The 25,174-nt window shown below is 42.9% G+C and overlaps 1 protein-coding gene and 1 long non-coding RNA gene across 6 annotated transcripts in view; one reads left to right on the forward strand and one right to left on the reverse strand.

The window, feature by feature from the left end:
- ACAD9 (acyl-CoA dehydrogenase family member 9) overlaps positions 1 to 21,294 on the reverse strand; it is a 62,721-nt gene extending 41,427 nt beyond the window's left edge. For 2 of the 5 annotated variants that reach the window (XM_030569777.1, XM_030569778.1), the window contains exons 1-5: positions 21,074 to 21,294; positions 13,554 to 13,647; positions 9,382 to 9,483; positions 1,824 to 1,930; positions 783 to 883 (exon numbers count right to left, since the gene is read on the reverse strand). In XM_030569777.1, coding sequence (XP_030425637.1) covers positions 783 to 883; positions 1,824 to 1,930; positions 9,382 to 9,483; positions 13,554 to 13,647; positions 21,074 to 21,199 — 530 coding nt within the window. In that variant the 5' untranslated portion in view covers positions 21,200 to 21,294. Of the gene's footprint in view, positions 1 to 782; positions 884 to 1,823; positions 1,931 to 9,381; positions 9,484 to 10,804; positions 10,826 to 13,553; positions 13,648 to 21,073 lie in introns of those variants that run through there. The other 3 variants (XM_030569776.1, XM_030569779.1, XM_030569781.1) reach the window with 3 other exon arrangements.
- LOC115654901 lies at positions 29 to 23,326 on the forward strand. Its single transcript, XR_004001296.1, has 4 exons — positions 29 to 41; positions 1,258 to 1,260; positions 6,932 to 6,944; positions 23,222 to 23,326. It is a non-coding gene; the product is annotated as an uncharacterized LOC115654901 (long non-coding RNA).
- Positions 23,327 to 25,174: the final 1,848 nt, after the last annotated feature.

Below are 25,174 nucleotides of genomic sequence, written 5' to 3' on the forward strand. Positions count from 1 at the left end.
GCTTTTAACCATCTCAATTTAATGAAACAAGCACAGGAACAGTTTCATAATTTTTCTTTAACAATTTCACAGAAGCTCAGAGTAACCAGTTCAGTGCTCATGCTGTCAGAATGTTCCCTGCACAGTCAATAGAGTCCTTCAAACCATATTCAGTTCCATTGACAAATTAGTGTGTCTGATATGGTAAGTTTTGGGCTAATGAATGTAGCCTAAGTCAAAAAAAAATTCAGTAACTTCATGGAAGCCACAGTGTACCTCATGGGAGAAGATGAATTATGTAGTTTGAAATAAAGTCGATCCTCAGAGTTACAAACTGACCGGTCAATCACACACCTTATTTGGTACTGGAAATATGAAATCAGGCAGCAGTCCTCTCCCACCTCCCCCCAATACAGTACTGTATTAAATGTGAACTACTAAAAAAAATATGAAGGGAAAGTTTAAAAGAAGATTTGACAAGGTAAAGAAACTGTTTCTGTGCTTGTTTCATTTAAATTAAAATGGTGAAAAGCAGCATATTTCTTCTGCACAGTAAAGTTTAAAAGCTGTATTAAGTCATGTTCAGTTGTAAACTTTTGAAGGAACAACCATAACATTTTGTTCAGAGTTACACATTTCAGAATAACCTCCATTCCCAAAGTTCTCCTGTATCATTTATTGATAACATCCGCCTTAAAGTCTCATACACAAAATAGAATAGATTTTAAGTAGGTGCCATTGTAACAAACCTAAAAATGTTTTATTTTTATGACAGACATTAGTTTGTTACAAAATCATGTTACCTTCCTGGTTCTGTAAGGCAAAAAGCTGCAATATGCTCCCCAGATGCCAATTTAGGTAGATACTTTGCTTTTTGCTCATCAGTGCCAGCAATCAGGATTCCCTAGACAAAGAAATGAGTACGAGACTTACCTACATATGATGTGCAAGAAGTAAAGCACCATTTACACAATGTTTCATTCATAATATACAGAAAATTAATTTGTACGTTAAAATCTTAATGATTTCATCTAACTATGTATTTAATAGACTGAAATTGTGTTTGAAATATTAATGTCCAATTAATAAAGGTATCATCAGATAGCTGATCAACTGCCTGAAATGAGCTGGCAATACACCACTTCCTTTTGGATAGGGTATCTAGTGCCCACCATCACAACTGAAATCCTAATTGTCCATCTCAAAGAGACCAACAACTACATGAGCATGGAACCTGAACTAGCCCCTTAGTCCTAGAGGCAGCCCTCTCCATTAGAGGATGTGGGACTTTTATTGCCATTGCTGTACTATAAATAAAAAGGGTATCAAGAAAAGACCAAGGCGCGACCTACTTATTTTCCAAAAAGTTTCATATAAAATGAATTTCTCTCTTTAGATCTTTATAGGCAGGGCTTCTTATCAAAGGGAAATCAAGCTACAGTCAGATGTTTTTACATAAATTAAGAGGGGTTTTTTGTGTGGATGCAGGATGCAGTCTCAACAACTTTTTGATTGCTCTCTGGCAGTGTAAAGGGTTAACCTCAAATATCCCAGACTGGCCATAAGTAGAGAACAACAAACAGTACTTTGTTCTTTTATACTACTTTTCATCAGTAGATCTCAAAGCACTTAAAGGAGATCAGAGTATGGGAGGAGCACTCTTGAAACAAGTTTACAGGAGGCCAGTATGAAGTCAAAATGCAGCCCTTGATTTACTATGAACAGGTGGTAATTATTTATCATCAAAATAAGTTAACACCTCCAAATCTATACTTGAATGTAAATTCAGATCATCTGGCTTCCACAAGCTGTGTACAACAAATAAAATGATAACTCAATATTACCTTAAGCCCTATTGCTTGATGAGCTGCCAAAGTAACTGCAATAGATCCATCTAGAGAAATGATTTCTCCTAAACGTGCATACATTGTATTTGAAAGACCAAGTCCACCTGGGGGGGGAAAAATGTTTTCCTTTTGTCAATCCATATACATTTCACTGCTTTAAGAGCTGTCCCTACAGAGAGAAATACTTTGAAGTACAGAAAAACAAAAACAACATAAATAAGTGTTGTCTTAAAAGCTCTAGGAATGCTAAGGAAGCCTTTAACGGTATATTACTTGTAACTGAAGCATACAGTTTGCCCACAAAGTGAATACCACACTGTATTTATAGCAATTTAGGAGGAACACATTTTAGAAGAATCAAATGGACTTTTTAAAATTACTTATGGTTGTTCCACCCCCCACCAGATGTGGAAGCATACATATCTTAGTTCTACCCAGAGAAGTTGACACACTCACTCTCTCTCTATATATACACACACCTAGAACTTACATCATTCTGTTCACTGAATGTTAGAAAACAAAGTCCAATGAATACTCAGCATTTCCTTCTTTATGTCAAAAGAGTGTTAGGACAAAAATTAAACTTATACTTGAAAGATCATTCATCTAATACTACATATCTAGTTTGGTTTACAGTGCTTCACTCAGTTTTTAAGAAACCCAGCTACTTTTCACATATGATCCTTTTGCTCAGCAGCTGCAGAACCAGTCAGCAGAGGGAGTATAGTTTAACATACATTAGTCTCAGACAAGTGCAGATGTCATTGTACCTGGTACAGAGGACAAGAACATGAAGAGTAAAAGCAAAGCCATGTTGGCTTGCACTTTACAAGAGAAGAGAAAGTTAAGAAGAGGACAAAACTGATTGAACTCAAAACACTTTTCTGTTTTCTAAATGGGTATTAAATGAGGGTAAGAGTTAAAAATCTTCAGAATGTCTAACATTAAAATTAAATATGTACAGAAACTAATTTGCCACAGGTATGAACTTTGTTTCCATTTTGTGACCTCAAGCTATAAATACATGTACTGTTTCTTTACAAGGAGCTGAGAAGAGTTAGGTAAAGGAAAAATTATATGTAATTGCATCTCATGTTAAAGATCTTTCCTGTGTATTTCCAGCACTTGCATATGCATCATTTTGATACCTTGGGCTATAGAAAAGTACTAGTTTTATGTAACCGACTGCAAACTTACTATTAAAACATGAACAGTTTTTTCATAAGATGACAAAGGAGAATGGGAACAATATTCAGGTAGACCTCTGAATACTGTTCACTTTTTTCCCTGTGCACCCAATAAATACAATCACAAGCTCAACTTTAAAACTAAGAACAGACTCTGACTCCTACCCCTTTCATTCACTCATTGCTTCTTACTCCTCCCTCCCCATTCAATACATACTCCATATTAATTACAATTTCCACTGCAACATTCTCCCCACCCACATACCCACTCCCTTTTTCTAAGAGTTGCAGGAATGGGAGGAGCCAGCCAGCCTGCGGACCGCCCAAGGTGGGTGGGATAGAGCAGAGTTTCTCAACTTTTCTTCCCCTGAGGTAACTCCACAATGCTATACTAAAAACAAACAAACAAACAAACAAAAAAACACACACAACAAACCTCCACGGCCCACCTGTGCTGTAACAACTAGCTTTCTGCATATAAAAGCCAGGACCAGCATTAGGGGGTAGCAAGCAGTGCAATTGCTTAGGGCAATTGCAGGAAGCTAAGTTGCTTAGACTTCTACTTCAGTCCCAGGTAGAAGGGCTCAGGGCCATGGGCTTCAGCTCCATATGGTAGGACTTCAGCTTTCTGACCTGGGCCCCAGCAAGTCTAACACTGGCCCTGCTTGGTGGACCTCCTGAAACCTGCACGTGGCCCCCCCCAAGGGCCCCGGATCCCTGGTTGAGAACTACCGGAATAGAGTTTTCCCTTGTGCAGTGCCTAGCCAAGCAGTTCCGAGCTGCAGAATTTACATATATTGGTTTTCCGAAGGACAAATAAATACATTTCAGAGTAGGGAAAAATGACACTTGTCTTTTTTAAAGTTGTCCCTCTCTACACCAGTCCTCCCTCTTTTTCTTTTAAAGACAAATAGAAGCTTCCTTACACAGAAGTCTGTTAAGAATATAAAGGTTACATCGAAGTCAAATGCTCACACCAGAAAATGACAAAATTATGTTCATGTGCGCAACCTTAATTACGCCCCTTTCAAGTTACAATATAGTCCAATTACATGAACGTATCATAGCAAATACAATATATTTTACACATGTACGGTAATGTCTTACAATACTGCTTTCCTGGGCTGTGTTGTTCTGGTATAACAGTCATTTGGATGGCAAGCCCAGGTAAATCATGCTGCCATGTAATTTTGCATTGACATTAGCTTTGCAGTTAAATGCTTTTAATGAAATCAGTACTACTGGTTGACAAGAGATTATCATGTGGCTATGGAAGACTTATTAGAATACATAATTTAGAGAAATCATGTAAATCAAAGTTGGAGGCCTCTAGGGCCACAAAATTAGTGTAAGAATTAAGTCTTAGAAATATTACAAGATGCCACATATTTATACCTAAAGTTGTAGAAAAAAGCATATTACTGAGCATTTAATAAATGTTATGTAATTAAATACTATTGTGATACATGTGCACCACAATGCAAACTTAATGGTCAGTATCTTAAGAAATCTGTTTGTATGGAACATCTTCATTTATTTTTTCAGAAACAGCTATCCCAGCACTGTACATATATGAAAATTCAGAGGAGCCAAACATCTGACATTAACGGGCAAACTTCTAAATATCACCTGAACTGAATACATACTATGCTTGAGGATCATCAAGATTGTGTATTAACCTTGTCCCAAATACAATTGTTTTAACTAAAGCAACAATCAAGTGAGCAAAGCACTATATTGCAGACTGCACAAAAGGTGAAATCCTGGCCCCCCTGCAGTAAATGCCAAAATTCCCATGGACTTCAAAAGGGACACCTTTTGTGCAGTCTGGAACAGAATGCTATGTTCACTTAAAAGAGGCTGCAAGAGTTGGACAAGATTCTTGCTATTTGAAGCATCCTTCTTTGTCCATGGTATTAACAGTACTATTTTGTATAAATGAGACATCAAAGCAGCAAATATTTAAGTTAATTAGTATCCAAATATTCCACTAGGTCTGCCTAAGCATATGCCTTGTTGCACAGAACTAGCTTCCAATATATTCTGAAGTGACTTAAATAGAATGCAGGTGTTATCCAACTTGCTTTTATCATTGCTTTATGATGTAAATGTTTCCAGAACAAGTTTCAGTTTACCAGCTTAGATGTCTTCTATCTCAAAGGAGGTTTTGTTGAGGTTAATTTTGAAGCTTGATTCCTGTTACAAGCCTGATTTTCAAACCTACATCGCCCCAATGTCAAACTCAAAGTAAACTGATATGAAATTTCACAAGAAAGTTTCCAGCAAAATGTCAGGCAGAGGTTTTTGAAATACAGGAGTTCAAACTTTAACCTGAAGTTGATTTTTAAATTGATTTGCCTAGTTTTTTCCTCTTCAAATTTAAATGTAACTTTTTTTTAAAAGTTGTCTCCAAAGCAGCTTTACCTACTACACTTCAAAGAAATCACAGATGAACTAAGTTTGCGAAGAGAAGGAAACTCACTCGGGGATCAAGAGGTCCAGTATGAGGAATGGAGGGAGGCAGCCACATCTGGAGGTGAGTGGTTATCAGGGGAGAAAAAAAAAAAAGGAGGAGGGGGGCAGGGGGAAGAGAAGAGAGAGATCCATTCTTGCATGGAATATGCACAAGTACTCCTGTCATTGAACAAATTAATGACAAGGGGTGGGGGGAGAGATAGCTCAGTGGTTTGAGCATTGACCTGCTAAACCCAGGTTGTGAGTTCAAGGATTCAGGGGGCCACCTAGGGATCTGCAGCAAAATCAGTACTTGGTCCTGCTAGTGAAGGCAGGGGGCTGGACTTGATGACCTTTCAGGGTCCCTTCCAGTTCTAGGAGAATTTATATATGAAGATATTCCTAAAAGTCTATGGGAATTCCACACAAAGAAATTGGTTACTCTGAAATTAAGGACAAGAAAGTCAGAAAAAAAGAACAAGAAAAGCCAAACAACCCCCCCCCCCACACACACACACTCTCCCCACAACCTCAAGCACACCTTTTAAGAATATTATAGCTTTATAAAAAAGGCAACAAGTTACAAGTAAAGATTTTATTTTACAAAAACCACTAAAGTATCTGAAAGTATGAAATACACAGTATAGGTCAACCAGTAATCTTAACTCTGACCTTGACTACTACTTTAACATATGACTGACAGCCTTCTTCACCAATCACAGGTTCACTTCATCACAAAAACTTTAAATTCCTTACTCTCAATTGTACAGAGGTTGCTCAGCTTCCATCCTCCTTGTAGCCATACAGAGTCAAAGTAAAGACTAACAATTCCAGATGAAGCAGTATATTACTCACTGTTTAAAAATTTCACATATTCAAGGCACAGATAATCCAGTTACGACTATTAGATGGAAAGAGTATGTAGTGAAAAAGCGTAATTTAGTCTCAGACATTTATTAAACCAGTTACAAAACCACCTTTTAAAGTTCACAAATTCACATTTTCAACACTTCATTAGGAGTGATGCAGAGAAAGTGGATAAGGAAAAGTTATTTACTTATTCCCATAATACAAGAACTAGGGATCACCAAATGAAATTAATAGGTAGCAGGTTTAAAACAAATAAAAGGAAGTTCTTGACACAGCGCACAGTCAACTTGTGGAACTCCTTACCTGAGGAGGTTGTGAAGGCTGGGACTATAACAATATTTAAAAGGGAACTGGATAAATTCATGGTGGCTAAGTCCATAAATGGCTATTAGCCAGGAAGGGTAAAGAACGGTGTCCTAGCCTCTGTTCATCAGAGGATGGAGATGGATGACAGGAGAGAGATCACTTGATCATTGCCTGTTAGCTTCACTCCCTCTGGGGCACCTGGCATTGGCCACTGTCGGTAGACAGATACTAGGCTAGATGGACCTTTGGTTTGACCCGGTATGGCCATTCTTATGTTCATGTTTGAAGCTGGACAGGCACAGTACCTTCTCCTAATTTGTGATTAGAGTTGAAGATATAAGAATTAACACTGCCCCTGCGGTGCTGTAGCAGACTGTTTTGGTGCTCTTAACTTTGTAATTGGATGCTTTGATATTATTGGGGGAGGGAGAGGTCAGGTTAGTAAGCCAAGTGGATCTTTTACTTAAAATTTCCAGGTTCATATTTGTGTTTGAGGAAACATAGATTTTAAGAGGTTTTTTGCTCAAGTATTAGTTTATTTGAAATTCAGTCTCAGGTTTTTTTGTTTTTGGCTGCACCTGCAACTAACATTATTCAAGAAGAAGTTATGCCAAATGCAAATTTTTTTTTTTAAGAGACCAAGACTTAAGTCACATTTTTATAAAGTATAGTTGAAATCCATATCCAAATAAACATTAACTTACCAACCACAACTGTACATGACTTAATAAACTTTATATACTGTGGATGTAACTGATTCAAATATAGAAGCTGTTTCCAAAGTCTTCACTGTTTTCATATTCATGAGCCTGGTGAATATACCAATGAGGCCCAGAGCCATGATTTCTTTCCATTAATGTCTCAGAATGAATGAGCTCAGGGGATAGGAGGTAGACTCATCATTAGATATGCTGCTCATATGTCGTATCTGTCAGCATCAAGAAGGCATTTGCTTTATGCCACTGGCTCATACAGCAGATCACTCATTGATCTACTGGACATTCGTTATTATAGCAGACCTTTTGAACTAGGAGGACTGCTGGCACTTCTGGCTACACAGAAAAACTGTTATGGGACTGACCTGAAATTGAAATCCTGAGGCTGACTTTTGAAGATTTTTTGTACTCCAGCACAATCTTTCCCTCACAAACCTGGACTGATTTTTCCTAATCTACTTTTAGAATGCAATCATGTCCCATTTTGCAGGAAGTGATTGCAAAAAAATTCTTATGCCAGAACAACTTTGTTTCTACAAAGTTGAAGACAGGATTGGAAACACAGCAGGAACAAACCAGCAAAACTCAGAGGCTTATGCTAGATCAGATTCTCTTTCACTGAAGGATTGTCATAAGTTTGATTAATGTAAAGTGTTATATGATGCATTGTAGTGAAATGGACACATCTCAGTGCGTTTTCTCCTGGTGCACCAACCCACTGAGCATTGCACGTCTACTAAAATATTTTAATATAGACTACATACAAAAAAATAAAAGAAAAAGCTAGAAGATGTTTGGAAAAAGCTTGAGATCCCCACACAGAAATGGTGTCTAATTAGCTATCTGCATGTAAACATCTATTGGCTGATGACAGTATTAGTTGTGCACAGAGACTTTAGATTTTTCAAAAGATGTGTTTGAGTAACAGGAGAAGACCTATTTGGCATTACAAAGGCTGTTTTAGGACTACTACAACAGGAGATAATTTAATATATTCTAAGACAAAATTAAATCTGCTATGAATTCTAGTGACTAACATGACAATTTCATTATTGAAAAAATCTTCCTTTTTTTAGTTATCTGTGTTACATATTAGTCTTGGAATGGGATCAAATGGATTCTGTGCTCAGATCTCTGCAGAAGAAAGATTTGCATCTCTGTGGCACTCATGAGAAATTAAACAAAAATAAGTAATGGGTCAACTTGCATACATCAACTCACAAGAGTATGGTTAAAAGAAGATATAAACTAACTAAAGCACAAGAACTCTGAGTTATGTCTGCTTCCAGCTTTATTCAGCACTATTATAGTCACTGCAATAAATGCATTGTAGTTCAGGTTGCCCTTTATACACCACATACCTAGGCCAAACTAGTTTTAAAGCCACTATCCAGTCCTCCTTCAAATCCCTCTTTAAGACCAATTTTTCCATTATGGTTATGGAGAAAATGCCAACTGATAATAGCTAGGCAAGTGATCTTCTTATCTCTTAGTTTACATCTTTATTGAAAAAAAATTAAATTATAATACTCTCAAGACCAACTTGCTGTGCACATTTGAGGGCATGAAAACATATTCCTCATCCTCTCTCTGCAACTTTGGGCATTTACTCCATTGAGAAACTAGTGCCCCTGGCCCACAGATACTTCTAAAGCTGTAGAAGACAGGGTTTTTTGGTTTAATAAAAACCAACTATGTCTCAACACAGCTATTAAGCTTTTAAAGTGGACAAATGGGTTCACCGCTTACTTGAGTGAGTCTAAGATAGTGGCTTCAATATGGACAGTTCCATCAGACACCACAGTTAGTCTGGTAAACCAGTTCTTTAAATCACATAGAATTTTACACATCTTGAGCAAGTGCTGGGAGACTGAGATGCCCATGCAACACCATGTCCTCTCCATTTCAGCCAAGGACTTGAAAACAAGGGAAGGTGGCATGTGATGCCTTATGGTGCATTCTGTACTGAAAGGAAGATTAAGAAACTGTTTGGTTCTACTTTCAGTATCTTTTTTAACTCACCATATTCCTCTGGAATCTGCATGCCAAAGAGTCCAAGGTTCTTCAATCCTTTTAGAGTTTCTGGTGGGATTTTAGCATCTTGGTCAATCTTCTTAGAGTCCACTGAAAATAGAAGTGTGACAGGTTACAACAAGCGTGCCTCTCCGCAAGAGTATCTGAATCAGTGCAATGCAAATTAATAGCAGCAGAACCTCTAGTCTCAATCAACATGAGAGCACAGATGTGCAAAACAGGATCTGGCTAATGGAAAGAGGAGCAATCTGAGTGTCTCATCTTTCCGCACCCCCTTAGTATCTCAAAGCATACTCAGCAGCAAACCAGACTATGTTCCAGTACCCTAGCTTTTGACTCATGCTCCAGCAGGTGCAGAAATGCTTCACCCATTTAACTTTACAGAAAGTGCTCCTATTAGCTTCAGACTACCTTTCACAACAATGGCTAATATGCCCCAACTCCTCACTCCCGTGCATCTGGAAAAGCATTAAACAGCCCCCAGCAATCATCAGGCAATGAACCATTACAGCTCACGACCACAGTTCTGAAGTATGCCTCTACCTTGATATAATGTGACCCGATATAACACGAATTCAGATATAACGCGGTAAAGCAGTGCTCCGAGGGGGCAGGGCTGTGCACTCCAGTGGATCAAAGCAAGTTCACTATAACATGGTTCCACCTATAATACAGTAAGATTTTTTGGCTCCCGAGGACAGTGTTATATCGAGGTAGAAGTGTAGATGTAAGGTGGAATACTGTGACCCACTGCATACAGAGCTTACTACTACAGACTGCAGAGAAATAAAACCCCTCAGGTATGTTCCTGTAAGGAGAAGTTACTTGATCTTGCAATTCTGCTTCTAGTCTCTAAGGCAGCAATAGTGGGAGAGAATTTGAGCCAACTCCTCTCTGCATGGTAGCTCCTGGATAGCATATGACAACAGCACTTGCAATCTTCCAGCTGTTTCTTACATAGCAAGAAGTGAATTAGCCTCAAAGAAAATAAAACTGAAGAGATTTCTACAAGAATAAGCTCTTCTCAGAAGCTGAAATACTCCAGCTGAAGAGGCACAGCTCCTCACAGTGCTCCTTCCCTGACTGCATTCAAGAAGGAACTGACAGACTTTAAGATCAGAAGGGACCATTATGATCATCTAGTCTGACCTCCTGCACAATGCAGGCCACAGAATCTCACCCACTCACTCCTGTAACAACCTCCTAACCTATGTCTAAGTTATTGAAGTCCTCAAATCATGGTTTAAAGACCTCAAGGTGCAGAGAATCCTCTAGCAAGTGACCTGTGCCCCACGCTGCAGAGGAAGGCAAAAATTCTCCAGGGCCTCTGCCAGTCTGCCCTGGAGGAAAATTCCTTCACGACCCCAAATATGGCAATCAGTTAAACCCTGAGCATGTGGGCAAGACTCACCAGCCAGCCCCCAGGAAAGAATTCTCTGTAGTAACTCAGATCCCACTCCATCCAACATCCCATCACAGACCACTGGGCATATTTACCTGCTAATAGCAAAGTTCAATTAATTGCCAAAATTAGGCTATCCCATCATACCATTCCCTCCATAAACTTACCAAGCTTAGTTTTGAAGCCAGAGATGTCTTTTGCCCCCACTACTCCCCTTGGAAGGCTGTTCCAGAACTTCACTCCTCCAACAGTTAGAAATCTTTGTCTAATTTCAAATCTAAACTTCCTAGTGTCCAGTTTATATCCATTTGTTCTTGTGTCCACATTGGTACTTAGCTTAAATAATTTCTCTCCCTCCCTGATATTCATTCCTCTGATATATTTATAAAGAGCAATCATATTTCTCCTCAGCCTTCTTTTGGTTAGGCTAAACAAGCCAAGCTCCTTTCATATGACAGGTTTTCCATTCCTCGGATCATCCTAGTAGCCCTTTTCTATACCTGTTCCAGTCTGAATTAATCTCTCTTAAACATGGGAAACCAGAACTGCACACAATATTTCAGATGAGGCCTCACCAGTGCCTTGTATAATGGTACTAACATCTCCTTATCTTTACTGGAAATACCTTGCCTGATGCATCCCAAGACCACATTAGCTTTTTTAACGGCCATATCACATTGGCGACTCATAGTCATCCTGTGATCAACCAATACTCTGAGGTCCTTTGCCTCCTCTGTTACTACCAACTGATGTGTCCCCAGTTTATAACCAAAATTCTTGTTATTAATCCCTAAATGCATGACCCTGCACTTTTCACTATTAAATTTCATCCTATTACTACTACTCCAGTTTACAAGGTCATCCAGATCTTCCTGTATGACATCCCAGTACTTTTCTGTGTTAACAATACCTCCCAGCTTTTGTCATCCGCAACCTTTATTAGTACATTCCCACTTTTTGTGCCAAGGTCAGTAATAAAAAGATTAAATAAGATTAGTCCCAAAACGGATCCCTGAGGAACTCCACTAGTAACCTCCTTCCAGCCTGACAGTCCACCTTTCAGTATGACCCGTTGTAGTCTCCCCTTTAACCAGTTCCTTATCCATCTTTCAATTTTCATATTGATCCCCATCTTTTCCAATTTAACTAATAACTCTCCATGTGGAACCGTATCAAACGCCTTACTGAAATCGAGGTAAATTAGATCGACTGTGTTTCCTTTGTCTAAGATATCTGTTACCTTCTCAAAGGAGATCAGGTTGGTTTGGCACAAGTTACCTTTTGTAAAACCAGTAACAATTCTTGTCAGTTTACACCCTTGCATTAGTTTTCATTATGTTGCTGTTCAGCAGCAGAGGCTGAAGCTATCTTGCCAAAAAAAAAAGAAAAAAAATTATTGAGGGAAAAAAGCTAGTTTTGCAGATTCCAGTTGCAGTTCCCTGAGAAAAAGATTCCTATTCATTACAGGCAAGTGTCTTGAAAAGTACTGCATGAGGTAGAAGGGATCAACCACAATGCTTGGTTGAGGGATGCAATTTGGTCAGTAAAAACAACATTGTAACAAAGTAATTGATTTTTTTTAAATGGTTTAGGCTACAAAGCACATCATATCAAGAATATACTTGGGTTATAATTAGCTGATTTGGGAGAGAAAAGTGTTTGTTTACTTGTTCTTTCACCAGAGTGACAGAGACATCAGTATGGTGCACGAGAATTGCCAAGCTTCAGAGAGATCTACTCAGTTGAATTTCTTTACTCAGTGCCAGCTGTATCAAGTATACAAGCATTTAGGCAGCTCTACTGTTTCATTTTTGCTGCTCAGAATTATCCCTGAATATCTAACTAGAAATGGCAGAGAACCCAAACAAAATTAAATTAATCAGCTAGACCATGTAATCTGATGTTTTTCATTTCTCCATTAAATATCAGCTCTTAAACTGACTAAAGAGTATTTGCTTTGTTTTCTGATTTCATGGCCCTCTAAATATTCATTGTCTTCTCATTCACTCTTAAGAATTTCTTGAGTTTCATAACTTAAATTGCTGAATTATTCCTTTGAACAGGGACATAGGCTATTGAGTCAACTAGCAGTCAAGCTCTCAGGAGTTTTAATCCATGTCATGACCCTGACTTCCTCCTGGGACTTTGCCCCACACTTGCCATCTGGAAATTGGGGATGATACTGCTTAACTATGTCAGAAGTGAAAATTAGTGCTTGTAAAAAAGTTATTCAACAATTGTTTCTCTGTTCTCAGAGAAACAAACATTTAATCACACTGTGCCTCTGCTAAGCAAGAAGTTATCATGAATGTTCCAAAACAGATCCACTGCTCTAGTTAAGATTGCAGAACAGCTATTACTTTGTTTTTATATGCTCATAGCTTCTGAAATAGTCATTCTGTTCTTGCCTCTGCTGAATTTGGCTGGAAAAATGATCAGATACTTCTAAATTACAGACAGTGAAAGGAACACACTTTTAAAGGGACAATCTAAGTTAAAAGCCGTTTCAATTTCTATCTGTCCCAGAGACCTTCTGTCAATTTTTGTGGTTTTACAATAATTCTTATTTCTGTCTTCTCTTTGATGCATGAATGAACCATACAAAAAGAGAAAATTGACTATGTAAGGGAAAACAGTGACTCTATACAAGTCATGATAAATGCACAAAAAGTGTAACAGTGTTTCCTTTTTAGTATTTCAATTATAGGAATATCACTAATTAGAAACCATTTGTATGGAAAGAGATGAGTAACCATACCTTCTTCACTGAAGAATTTTTCTACTGGTCCTACAAACTGGTTGATTTCTTCTAATTCTTCATTAGAAATCTCTGGATAAGGGAAAACTTCCTCCTAAAATGTCAGTATAATATGATTAAGGTAATTTAAAATAAAAAGCAGGTTCAAGAACATATGTTTTTTAGATGCTAACCTCTAAAAAAACCAAAAGCCGTGGAAAATGTTTACAGGAATTCAGGTAGTCTCAAATGAGCAAACTTAAACAAATGAAAGATACTTGTTCTGTACTGAAAACTACATTTTTCAATTGTACTGTATGTCGAAACAAACCAGGAATAGCATTTGAAAATGAAAAAAGGGGGTGAAGGAAAAGTTTTCCTATTTAAGAAAGTGTGGTAACAGGTGAAATGAGCTATCAACAAGTACATACTTGAGGAATCACATAACCTTGTTACCAGATTCCTGTTTTACCAATTAGTACACTTTCTTGGTTTTGGCCCTCACTTGGGCCAATTTTAGACTGTAAGTTCCTTGGGCCAGAGATGATATATACTAGTTTTGTGAAGCTCTTAGCACATCATTGAGTGCCCAATGATAGAGTGCATGGACTAGCACAATGCAGTTCTGCTGTGGTCTATTGTCTCCTTCACACAAGGGGTTTTAACTGCAAGTTGGAGGCACTACGATCTATTAGACTTGAATAAAGAGAAAATCATGAGCAGCTAATGAGAGATGTGAAATACTCCAGAGGTGGGCAAACTATGGCCCACGGGCCACATCCGGCCCGCAGGATCGTCCTGTCCAGCCCCTGAGCTCCTGGCCCAGGAGACTAGCCCCCAGCCGCTACCCTGCTGTTCCCCCTCCCCCTGCAGCCTCAGTTCACTGCGTCACTGTCATCGGCGCAATGCTCTGGGCAGTGGAGCAGCAAGCTCCTGGGGCAGCGCAGCTGCAGAGCCCAGCCTGAACCAGTGCTCTGTGGCTGCCTGTCCTCGTGCAGCCATGCTGCCAGCCACCAGTGCTTGAGGCAGCAGGGTAAGGGGGCAGGGAGGGTTGGAGAGAGGGCGGGGGAGTTCAGGGAGTGGTCAGGGCCAGGGGTGTGGATAGGGGTCGAGGCAGTCAGAGGACAGGGAACAGAGGGGTTGGATGGGTCGGGGGGCCAGTCAGGAAGGAGAGGGGGGTTGGATGAGGGGGTAGGGAGCAATTAGGCGCAGGGGGCAGTGGGTCCAGGGGCAGTCAGGGAGAAGGGGTGGTTGGATGGGGTGGGATCAGGGAGGGGGCAGGCAGGAAGGGGAGAGGGTTGGATGGAGCAGGGGAGTCTGGGGTTGATCAGGGGATGGGGGGAATTGGATGGGGCAAGGGTCCCGGGGGGGGGTTAGATAGGACAAGAGTCCTGGCGGGGGCATCAGGAGGCGAGAAGCAGAGGGGGGTTAGATAAGGGTTGGGCCATGTCTGGCTGTTTGGAGAAGAACAGCCTTCCCTAACCAGCCCTCCAGACAATTTTAGGAACCCGATGCAGCCCTTAGGCCAGAAAGTTTGCACATCTCATCCTACTCCCTTATCCTGCCTTCTCCAAACAAAACCTCCTTTGCAAGACCATGTCATTCTCCCTTCATTCAAGTAATCCTACAGGAGCAGGGGTTCTCAAAACTGGCAGTCAGGAACCCTCAAGGGGTTGGGAGGTTACGTGGGGGGTCATGAGCTGTCAGCATCCACTCCAAACCCCACTTTGCCTCCAGCATTTATAATGGTGTTAAATATATTAAAAAGTGTTTATTTATAAGGGGAAGTGGGGGTTGCACTCAGACTTGCTATGTGAAAGGAGCCACCAGTACAAAAGTTTGAGAATCACTGTACCGGAGTATGGAGACAACACTTGGGATTTGGGAAATTCTAAAATTTTCAGAAAAGGATTGATGTATAGAAAATTTGCTACATTTCAGGAGGAGCAGAGTTTGAAATAAGCAAGGTTAAGGTCTATGAGACTAAATTTGTTTGCCTGATTTCCATGAGCCTTTCCTTGACATGACATGGTTTGTTCTGGAAGATCAAAGTACTGCTAAACTCACATTTCTGAATTTGGTTAATACCTCTTATGGATTTTTGGCTCAATTTAAGTTTATACCTCAAGAATCTTTCTTTTCATTAATAATCAATTATTTAATTTGGAGTTTACCTATTCAGATAGCCTGACTGAATGGCTTGTTTAAGGGCACAGAAGACAGGCTAATGCTCTTTGAACACTATAAGGGATCCAGTCTTGTTACCAGTGTAGTCAAAGGCAAAAATCCCATTACTATCGGTGAGTGCAGGACTGGGTCTGAAGTTGAGAATTACTTCAGAAGTAAGTTCCATGACATTTAATTGTCTGATAGCTAGCATATGATTTAGCTACACATTTCTTTTTTTAAGGGAAATTTAATATATTTTACAATGTTAAGCAATTAACTTGGTTGCTTAGTATGTCCTTAAAATTATCTTCTCCCCTTTCTTCAAAAACAAACAAAAAAGTGAAGCAGTATTAATATTAGTTGCATAACATCTGAAAGAGCAATTTCCTGACATGCAGGCTGGTAATCTTGTATCATCCACTAGGATATATTATACACTCTCTCTTTGTCATCTGCGGTTTGTGTGGGAAAAGGCCTTAGTTTATTGCCACCTACCCACTAGATGCCAATGTTAAAAATGAAGGCACTGAACAGGGTCTGGGAATTGCATTCTGAGAAGAAATGGGCACTTATTAGAGTGATGTTCCAGAGGACTATTCTGATATGCCTCATTTTTCACAATGGCTGTGGCTAGCTCTGGGCAGAAGTGACACTGTTTCACTGCCATGTACATTGGCCAAACCGGACAGTCTCCACTAAAAGACTAAATGGACACAAATCAGACGTCAAGAATTATAACATTCAAAAACCAGTAGAACAACACTTCAATCTCCCTGGTCACTTGATTACAGACCTAAAAAAGTCTCAATATTACAACAAAAAAATTTCAGAAACAGACTCCAATGAGAGACTGCTGAATTGGAATTAATTTGCAAAATGGACTCCATTAAATTAGGCTTAAATAAAGACCGGGAGTGGATGGGTCATTACACAAAGTAAAACTATTTCCCCATGTTTATTCCCCCCCCCCCACTGTTCCTCACAACTTCTTGTCAACTGCTGCAAATGGACCATTTTGATTACCACTCCAAAAGTTACCACCTCCACTCCTTCTGGTAATAGATCACCTTAACTGATCACTGTCTTTACTGTGTGTCATTACTCATCGTTTCATGGGGTATGTGTGTATATATCTTCCTACTGTATTTTCCACTGCATGCATCCCATGAAGTGGGCTGTAGCCCATGAAAGCTTATGCTCAAATAAATTTGTTAGTCTCTAAGTTGCCACAAGTACTCCTGTTCTTTTTGCGGATATGGACTAACATGGCTGCTACTCTGAAACCTGTTTCATTGTGTTGCTCAAAAGTCAACATCAGCAGGGGCAGGGTTCAAAGGAAGAAGGGCAAAGAGAAAATATAGACCACGTATATTGTGTAACATAGGTGTGCCCTTGGGGATGAAAGCTAGCTACCAAGAAGCAATGGAAACTTGAGTATGTGCCTCTGTAGCTGCCTTTCCAATAGTTCATTGAAATGTGGAAATGAAACTGACCACACAATTAAAGCTTCCTTTAGATAGAACTTGTATAAAGGTGAGATCTTTATAGTCTGTTTCCTAACAATTTAAAGTAACAAAAAGTGAAGTGCTAAGCATGTTTTTACTGCCAAATCAGATGACTCAGTAGCATAGAATCCAGATTTTTGGCCCTTATGCAATCTCCTTAGAATAAAGTGCAACTTCAAAAGTAAAGAAATTTAACTTTCAGAATGATTTCAGCCTGTATACAAATATTGACTCTATTATTTGTTAAGCACCTAGAATATGCATGGCACTGTAGAGTATACAAAAGACTATAGCATCCCAAACCCCAAAACATTACAACCTAGATGACAGATTCACAGCACATGGAATACACTGGCAAGAAGTGGAGGCAACCTTGCATTTTCTCTTTAGTTATAAACTCACTCCTTATAAATCTCATTGCAGAAATGGTTTCTTAAGGAGGCCTTCAATGAAGAAAGGTTAGCAAACTAGAATGGGGAGAGAGTGTTCCATATAGAAGGGGAAACCAAAGTAAATTGCACAGAGGTGCAAACAGGAGGAAATTATGATGCAGCATCACTTGTGGTGGAGAGAGGACAATAGACCAGGTAACAGATGAAAATCAGGATGAAACTGTGAAAGATTATGAAGCTGAACAAACTGGTGTGCTTGGGAACTAGTGTCAATGAGGGGAAAGACAGGACCAGATTAATTGGCTAGAAGACAGTTTTGGCACCTACACTTTGGACACCCTTAAGAGGAGCAATGTGCATTTCAGTGAGGTTGAAGCAGCAGCACCAAGAAGGGAGATGATTAGCAAATCACTTAAAACTAACAAACAAACCTAAATTCTGTTTAGCAGCTGCTGTCCTATAGGTCAGAGCACAAGATAAACTGTCTCCTCTCCCTCATATACCATTCAGGCCACATCCCCTTTCCTAGCAGATTTCTTAGGTGTTCCTCTGATCCCACAATCTGAAACGTATCTCCAGATACTCCTATTTGAATACCAAATGACTCCAGGATTCCAGTAAGCCTCCACACAGTAAGGGCTTGGCTACACTTAAGAGTTACAGCACAGGTGGTGGCTTTACAGCACTGTAACTTACTCCCCGTCCACACTGGCAAGGCACATACAGCGCTGTATCTCCCTGGCTACAGTGCTGGTTGTACTCCACCTTGACGAGAGGAATAAGGAGAACAGTGCTGGTGCTGCAGTGCCAGTGTAAACAGTGATTAATCTTACTATGCTGTAACTGACCTCCAGAACCTTCCCATAATGCTTTTTAAGTAAAGAGAACACTCTTTGTTTAGTTGTGTTGCCTCTCTTTGTTTTGTTGTGAACTCAGAGCTCCCAGAGCTGCTTATCTAAAAAACAAACACAGCTACTGTTTGCTGGCGTAGAGGCAGGCAGAGGGATCCCTTTGGAATGTTTGCTTGAGTAGAGAAACAGCACAGCGTGCCGGCAGGGTGGTGTCCATTTCAGAGCAGCTGCTTATTTGGTCTCCAAGGAAAAAATCAAAGAGGACTATTTGCATTTAGTGAATGAGAGGGAGGTGGGGGAAGGGGTCAGAACTTGCAAGGCAGGGAGCTGACACAGTGTGAGCTCCAAAAATCCATTCTCTGTCCACCCCACCCCCCTCTTTTGAAAAGCACGTTGCAGCCACCTGAACACTGGGATAGCTGCCCATAATGCACCACTCCCAACACCGCTGCAAATGTGGCCACACTGTGGCACTGGTAGCTGTCAGTGTGACCACACTGCAGTGCTTTCCCTACACAGCTGTAGAAAGACAGCTTTAACTCCCAGTGCTGTACAGCTGCAAGTGTAGCCAAACTCTAAATCTACATTAACAAGTGTTTTACCCATTATCAGCAACTGGTGTTATCAGCTTAAACACAAGAGTAAGTAGCATGCATTTTTACCACCACGGAGTTACTCAACATGGTGTTAAAAAGCTTGCAAGCTGTCTCTAATAGCATTCCCATTGTTGCTAGCACCAAAGGAAGACTTTCAGGGAAACAAAACAAAACAAAACAAAAAAACAACTTAGTGTATAGCAAGCTTAGCTGTGTTTCACATGGTGCAACATGTTCTGGTGGGAGAAGGGTCCCCTCAACTGGCCTACTTCAGGTGTGCAGTGAATAGGTGGTCCCATTTACACAATTCTCTAGCTTGCCTGCATATATATACCTGCCCCTGGAATTTTCCACTACATGCATCTGATGAAGTGGGTATTCACCCATGAAAGCTCATGCTCCAAAACATCTGTTACTCTATAAGGTGCCACAGGACTCTCTGCTCCATTTACACAAATCACTCATGTAAGAGCTACTCCTGAGATGCTCCTGCACAGATAAGAGTCAGGCTGTAAAACCCTGTCTGCAGACAGACAGCACAGAACGAAACGGCTCCGTTCCATGCAGGAGAAAAGGAAGGGTTGCGAGGGGCCCCCAAAGGGAGACGAGGGACCAGGGTTGAGACAACCTGGAAGGAGGCCCCAGGGGAGGATGTGGCCTGGAGAAGAACCCGGAGAAGAGAAACAGCCAACGGTTTCCCAGCAAGAGGAAGAGAGTACCCAGTGGGGCCGGCACAAACAGCTGGGAGGGGGTCCTGGGAACACAGGGGTGAACCAGGAAGTGGAGAAGAGACCCTGGGGCCGGGCGCAGAGGGGGGGACTGGGAGCCCCAGCGAGGGTGGAAGAGACCCCGGGGCCCGGCGCAGTTGCGGGGGGTGCTGGGAGTCCCAGCGACGGGAGGAGAGACCCCGGGGCCCGGCGCAGTTGCGGGGGGGTGCCGGGAGCCCCAGCGACGGGAGGAGAGACCCCGGGGCCCGGCGCAGTTGCGGGGGGGTGCCGGGAGCCCCAGCGACGGGAGGAGAGACCCCGGGGCCCGGCGCAGTTGCGGGGGGTGCCGGGAGCCCCAGCGACGGGAGGAGAGACCCCGGGGCCCGGCGCAGTTGCGGGGGGGTGCCGGGAGCCCCAGCGACGGGAGGAGAGACCCTGGGGCCCGGCGCAGTTGCGGGGGGGTGCCGGGAGTCCCAGCGACGGGAGGAGAGACCCCGGGGCCCGGCGCAGTTGCGGGGGGGGTGCCGGGAGCCCCAGCGACGGGAGGAGAGACCCCGGGGCCCGGGGCAGTTGCGGGGGGGGGGTGCTGGGAGCCCCAGCGACGGGAGGGGAGACCCCGGGGCAGTTGCGGGGGGTGTGTGTGCTGGGAGCCCCAGCGACGGGAGGAGACACCCCGGGGCAGTTGCGGGGGGGGGTGTGCTGGGAGCCCCAGCGACGGGAGGAGACACCCCGGGGCAGTTGCGGGGGTGGTGCTGGGAGCCCCAGCGACGGGAGGAGACACCCCGGGGCAGTTGCGGGGGGGGTGTGCTGGGAGCCCCAGCGACGGGAGGGGAGACCCCGGGACAGTTGCGGGGGGTGTGTGTGCTGGGAGCCCCAGCGACGGGAGGAGACACCCCGGGGCAGTTGCGGGGGGGGTGTGCTGGGAGCCCCAGCGACGGGAGGAGACACCCCGGGGCAGTTGCGGGGGGGGGTGTGCTGGGAGCCCCAGCGACGGGAGGGGAGACCCCGGCGCAGTTGCGGGGGTGCTGGGAGCCCCAGCGACGGGAGGGGAGACCCCGGCGCAGTTGCGGGGGTGGTGCTGGGAGCCCCAGCGACAGGAGGAGACACCCCGGGGCAGTTGCGGGGGGTGCTGGGAGCCCCAGCGACGGGAGGAGACACCCCGGGGCAGTTGCGGGGGGTGCTGGGAGCCCCAGCGACGGGAGGGGAGACCCCGGCGCAGTTGCGGGGGTGGTGCTGGGAGCCCCAGCGACGGGAGGAGACACCCCGGGGCAGTTGCGGGGGGGGGGTGCTGGGAGCCCAGGCTCGTTTCGCTCGGCCTCACCTTCCACATTTTCCCCAGGAAAAGCTCCTTGGCGTAGGCACTGCGGAAGCCGCCAGTACGCAGCTGCCTGGCCCCGGCAGGGAAGGCGGCGCGTGCCGCCCGCAGCAGAAGGCTAAATCCGCTCATCTCCGACCGGGTCACCCGGCAATGCCAGAAACCTACAGCCTCCGCCTCGGGAAGCCGTCAGGGGCGCGCCCTGATGACACATCTAGTGGATCACGTGACACAAACCCTCTCTCAGCCCCCTACTCCGCAGATGGGCCTGAGGCGGAGCCATGTGCCCCGCCCCTCACACGCCACTCCCCCCGCGCAGCCAGTTTCACCATTCAGGCCACGCCCCACACAGCACACGGGCCTGCGCTTCTGCCCATCAGTCCAGACCCTGGGCCGCCTTGGGTCAGACGAGCCCCAGAACAAAGTCAGGGCGCAAACTGTTAGCCCCTGCCTGGCAGCTGTTCCTTAAACCCCCAATTCCTGAAGCCTTGGGAATCTCAGGCCCTTTTTTTAAAAGGGGAAGTTCCTGGCCCTGCTGGTTCCAGGAAAAAAACTCCACAGGACTCCACAGGAAAACACAAACTCTGAAAGAGAGAAACAAAAAACCCTCAACACGTGCATTGTTTAAAAAACTCATTGTTTCCAATCCCTCTTTTAAGAGGGAAGCTGATATTATTGTACACTTGCAGCTGGTTGTACTGAGTGATTGCACATCCTGGTGGATTAAGAAACTTTCTTCCTAAGCTTTATGTACTGAAACAAGAGGGTTATATCCCTAATCAATAAAAAATCCTTATAAGCATGGCTATTACAGCCTTACTGTTGATCCTATAATTGCACTATTGGGTCTATAATGCTGCAAATATACTTAGTGCATGCCTTGCACTATGGTTCAGGAAAACACATGCTGGGGCTCCCAAGCGGAATAAATTTTCCCTTGAATGGCTTGTTATTTAATCATTAACAAATATTTATTTTTTGTACTTTTTTCAGACTGCAGTTTATGTTTCAATGAGTACTTGTGGCACCTTAGAGACTAACAAATTTATTTCAGCATGAGCTTTCGTGAGCTAGAGCTCACTTCTTTGGATGCATAGAATGAAACACACAGACAGGAGATATTTATACATACAGAGAACATGAAAAGATGGAAGTATGCATACCATGACGAAAAGTCTAATCAATTGAGATAAGCTAACATCAGCAGGAGAAAAACTTTTGAAGTGATAATTAAGATGACCCATAGAAAGTGTGAGAACTTAACATAGGGAAATAGATTCAATTAGTGTAATGACTCAACCATTCCCAGTCTCTGTTTAGGCCTGAGTTAATTGTATCTAATTTGCATATTAATTCAAGTTCAGCAGTCTCTCTTTGGAGTCTGTTTTTGAAGTTTTTTTGTTGCAAAATTGCCACCTTCAAGTCTGTCACTGAGTGGTTAGAGAGGTTGAAGTGTTCTCCCACTGGTTTTTGAATGTTATGATTCCTGATGTCAGATTTGTGTCCATTTATTCTTTTGCGTAGAGACTGTCCAGTTTGGCCAATGTACATGGCAGAGGGGCATTGCTGTCACATGATGGCATATATCACGTTGGTAGATGTGCAGGTGAACGAGCCCCTGATGGTGTGGCTGATGTGATTAGGTCCTATGATGGTGTCATTTGAATAGATATGTGGACAGAGCTGGCATCCGGCTTTGTTACAAGGATAGGTTCATGTTGTATGGTGTGTGGTTGCTGGTGAGTATTTGCTTCAGGTTGGAAGGCTGTCTATAAGCGAGGACTGGCCTGTGTCCCAAGATCTGTGAAAGTGAGGGATCATCTTTAAGGATAGGTTGTAGATCTTTGATGAGGCGCTGGAGAGGTTTTAGTTGGGGGCTGTAGGCGATGGCTAGTGGTGTTCTGTTATTTTCTTTGTTGGGCCTGTCCTGTAGTAGGTGGCTTCTGGGTACTCTTCTGGCTCTATCAATCTGTTTTTTCACTTCAGCAGAGGGGTATTGTCATTTTAAGAATGCTTGATAGAGATCTTGTAGGTGTTTATCTCTGTCTGAGGGATTGGAGCAAATACGGTTGTATCTTAGAGCTTGGCTGTAGACAATGGATCATGTGGTGTGTCCTGGATGGAAGCTGGAGGCATGTAGGTAAGTATAGTCAGTGCCTAGAACCCCGACCAGGTGTATTCGGTTTGCTACCCAAGATCCATAAACCTGGAAATCCTGGACGCCCCATCATCTCAAGCATTGGCACCTTAACAGCAGGATTGTCTGGCTATGTGGACTCTCTCCTCAGGCCCTATGCTTCCAGCACTCCCAGCTATCTTCGAGACACCACTGACTTCCTGAGGAAAGTACAATCCATTGGTGATCTTCGATAAAACACCATCCTGGCCACTATGGATGTGGAAGCCCTCTACACCAACATTCCACACAAAGATGGACTACAAGCCATCAGGAATAGTATCCCCGATAATATCACGGATAACCTGGTGGCTGAACTTTGTGACTTTGTTCGCACCCACAACTATTTCACATTTGGGGACAATATATACCTTCAACTCAGTGGCACTGCTATGAGTACCCACATGGCCCCACAGTATGCCAACATCTTTATGGCTGACTTAGAACAACACTTCCTTAGCTCTCGTTCCCTAATGCCCCTACTTTACTTGCACTACATTGATGACATCTTCATCATCTGGACTCATGGAAAAGAAGCCCTCGAGGAATTCCACCATGATTTTAACAATTTCCATCCCACCATCAACCTCAGCCTAGACCAATCCACACAAGGGGTCCATTTCCTAGACACTACTGTGCTAATAAGCGATGGTCACATAAACACCACCCTATACCTGAAACCCACTGCCTGCTATACTTACCTACATGCCTCCAGCTTCCATCCAGGACACACCACACGATCCATTGTCTACAGCCAAGCTCTAAGATACAACCGTATTTGCTCCAATCCCTCAGACAGAGATAAACACCTACACAATCTCTATTAAACATTCTTAAAACTACAATACCCACCTGCTGAAGTGAAAAAACAGATTGACAGAGCCAGAGGAGTACCCAGAAGCCACCTACTACAGGACAGGCCCAACAAAGAAAATAACAGAACACCACTAGCCATCACCTACAGCCCCCAACTAAAACCTTTCCAGCACATCATCAAAGATCTACAACCTATCCTTAAAGATGATCCCTCACTCTCACAGATCTGGGAGACCGACCAGTCCTCACTTGTAGACAGCCTCCCAACCTGCAGCAAATACTCACCAGCAACCGCACACCATACAACATAAACACTAACCCAGGAACCTATCCTTGCAACAAAGCCGGATGCCAGCTCTGTCCACATATCTGTTCAAGTGACACCATCATAGGACCTAATCACATCAGCCACGCCATCAAGGGCTCGTTCACCTGCACATCTACCAACGTGATATATGCCATCATGTGACAGCAATGCCCATCTGCCATGTACATTGGCCAAACCGGACAGTCTATGCAAAAGAATAAATGGACACAAATCTGACGTCAGGAATCATAACATTCAAAAACCAGTGGCAGAACACTTCAACCTCTCTAACCACTCAGTGACAGACTTGAAGGTGGCAATTTTGCAACAAAAAAACTTCAAAAACAGACTCCAAAAGAGAGACTGCTGAACTCGAATTAATATGCAAATTAGATACAATTAACTCAGGCCTAAACAGAGACTGGGAATGGTTGGGTCATTACACTAATTGAATCTATTTCCTTATGTTAAGTTCTCCTCACACCTTCTATGGGTCATCTTAATTATCACTTCAAAAGTTTTTTTTCTCCTGCTGCTGATAGCTCATCTCAATTGACCTAACCAGATCAGCCACACCATCACCGGTTCATTCACCTGCATGTCCACCAATGTAATATACGCCACCATATGTCAGCAATGCCCCTCTGCTATGTACATCGGCCAAACTGGACAGTCGCTACGGAAAAGGATAAACGGACACAAATCAGATATTAGGAATGGCAATATACAAAAACCTGTAGGAGAACACTTCAACCTCCCTGGCCACACTATAGCAGACCTTAAGGTGGCCATCCTGTAGCAAAAAAAC

The sequence above is a fragment of the Gopherus evgoodei genome, chromosome 7 (genome assembly GCF_007399415.2).
Source record: "Gopherus evgoodei ecotype Sinaloan lineage chromosome 7, rGopEvg1_v1.p, whole genome shotgun sequence".
Classification (NCBI taxonomy): Eukaryota; Metazoa; Chordata; order Testudines; family Testudinidae; genus Gopherus; species Gopherus evgoodei.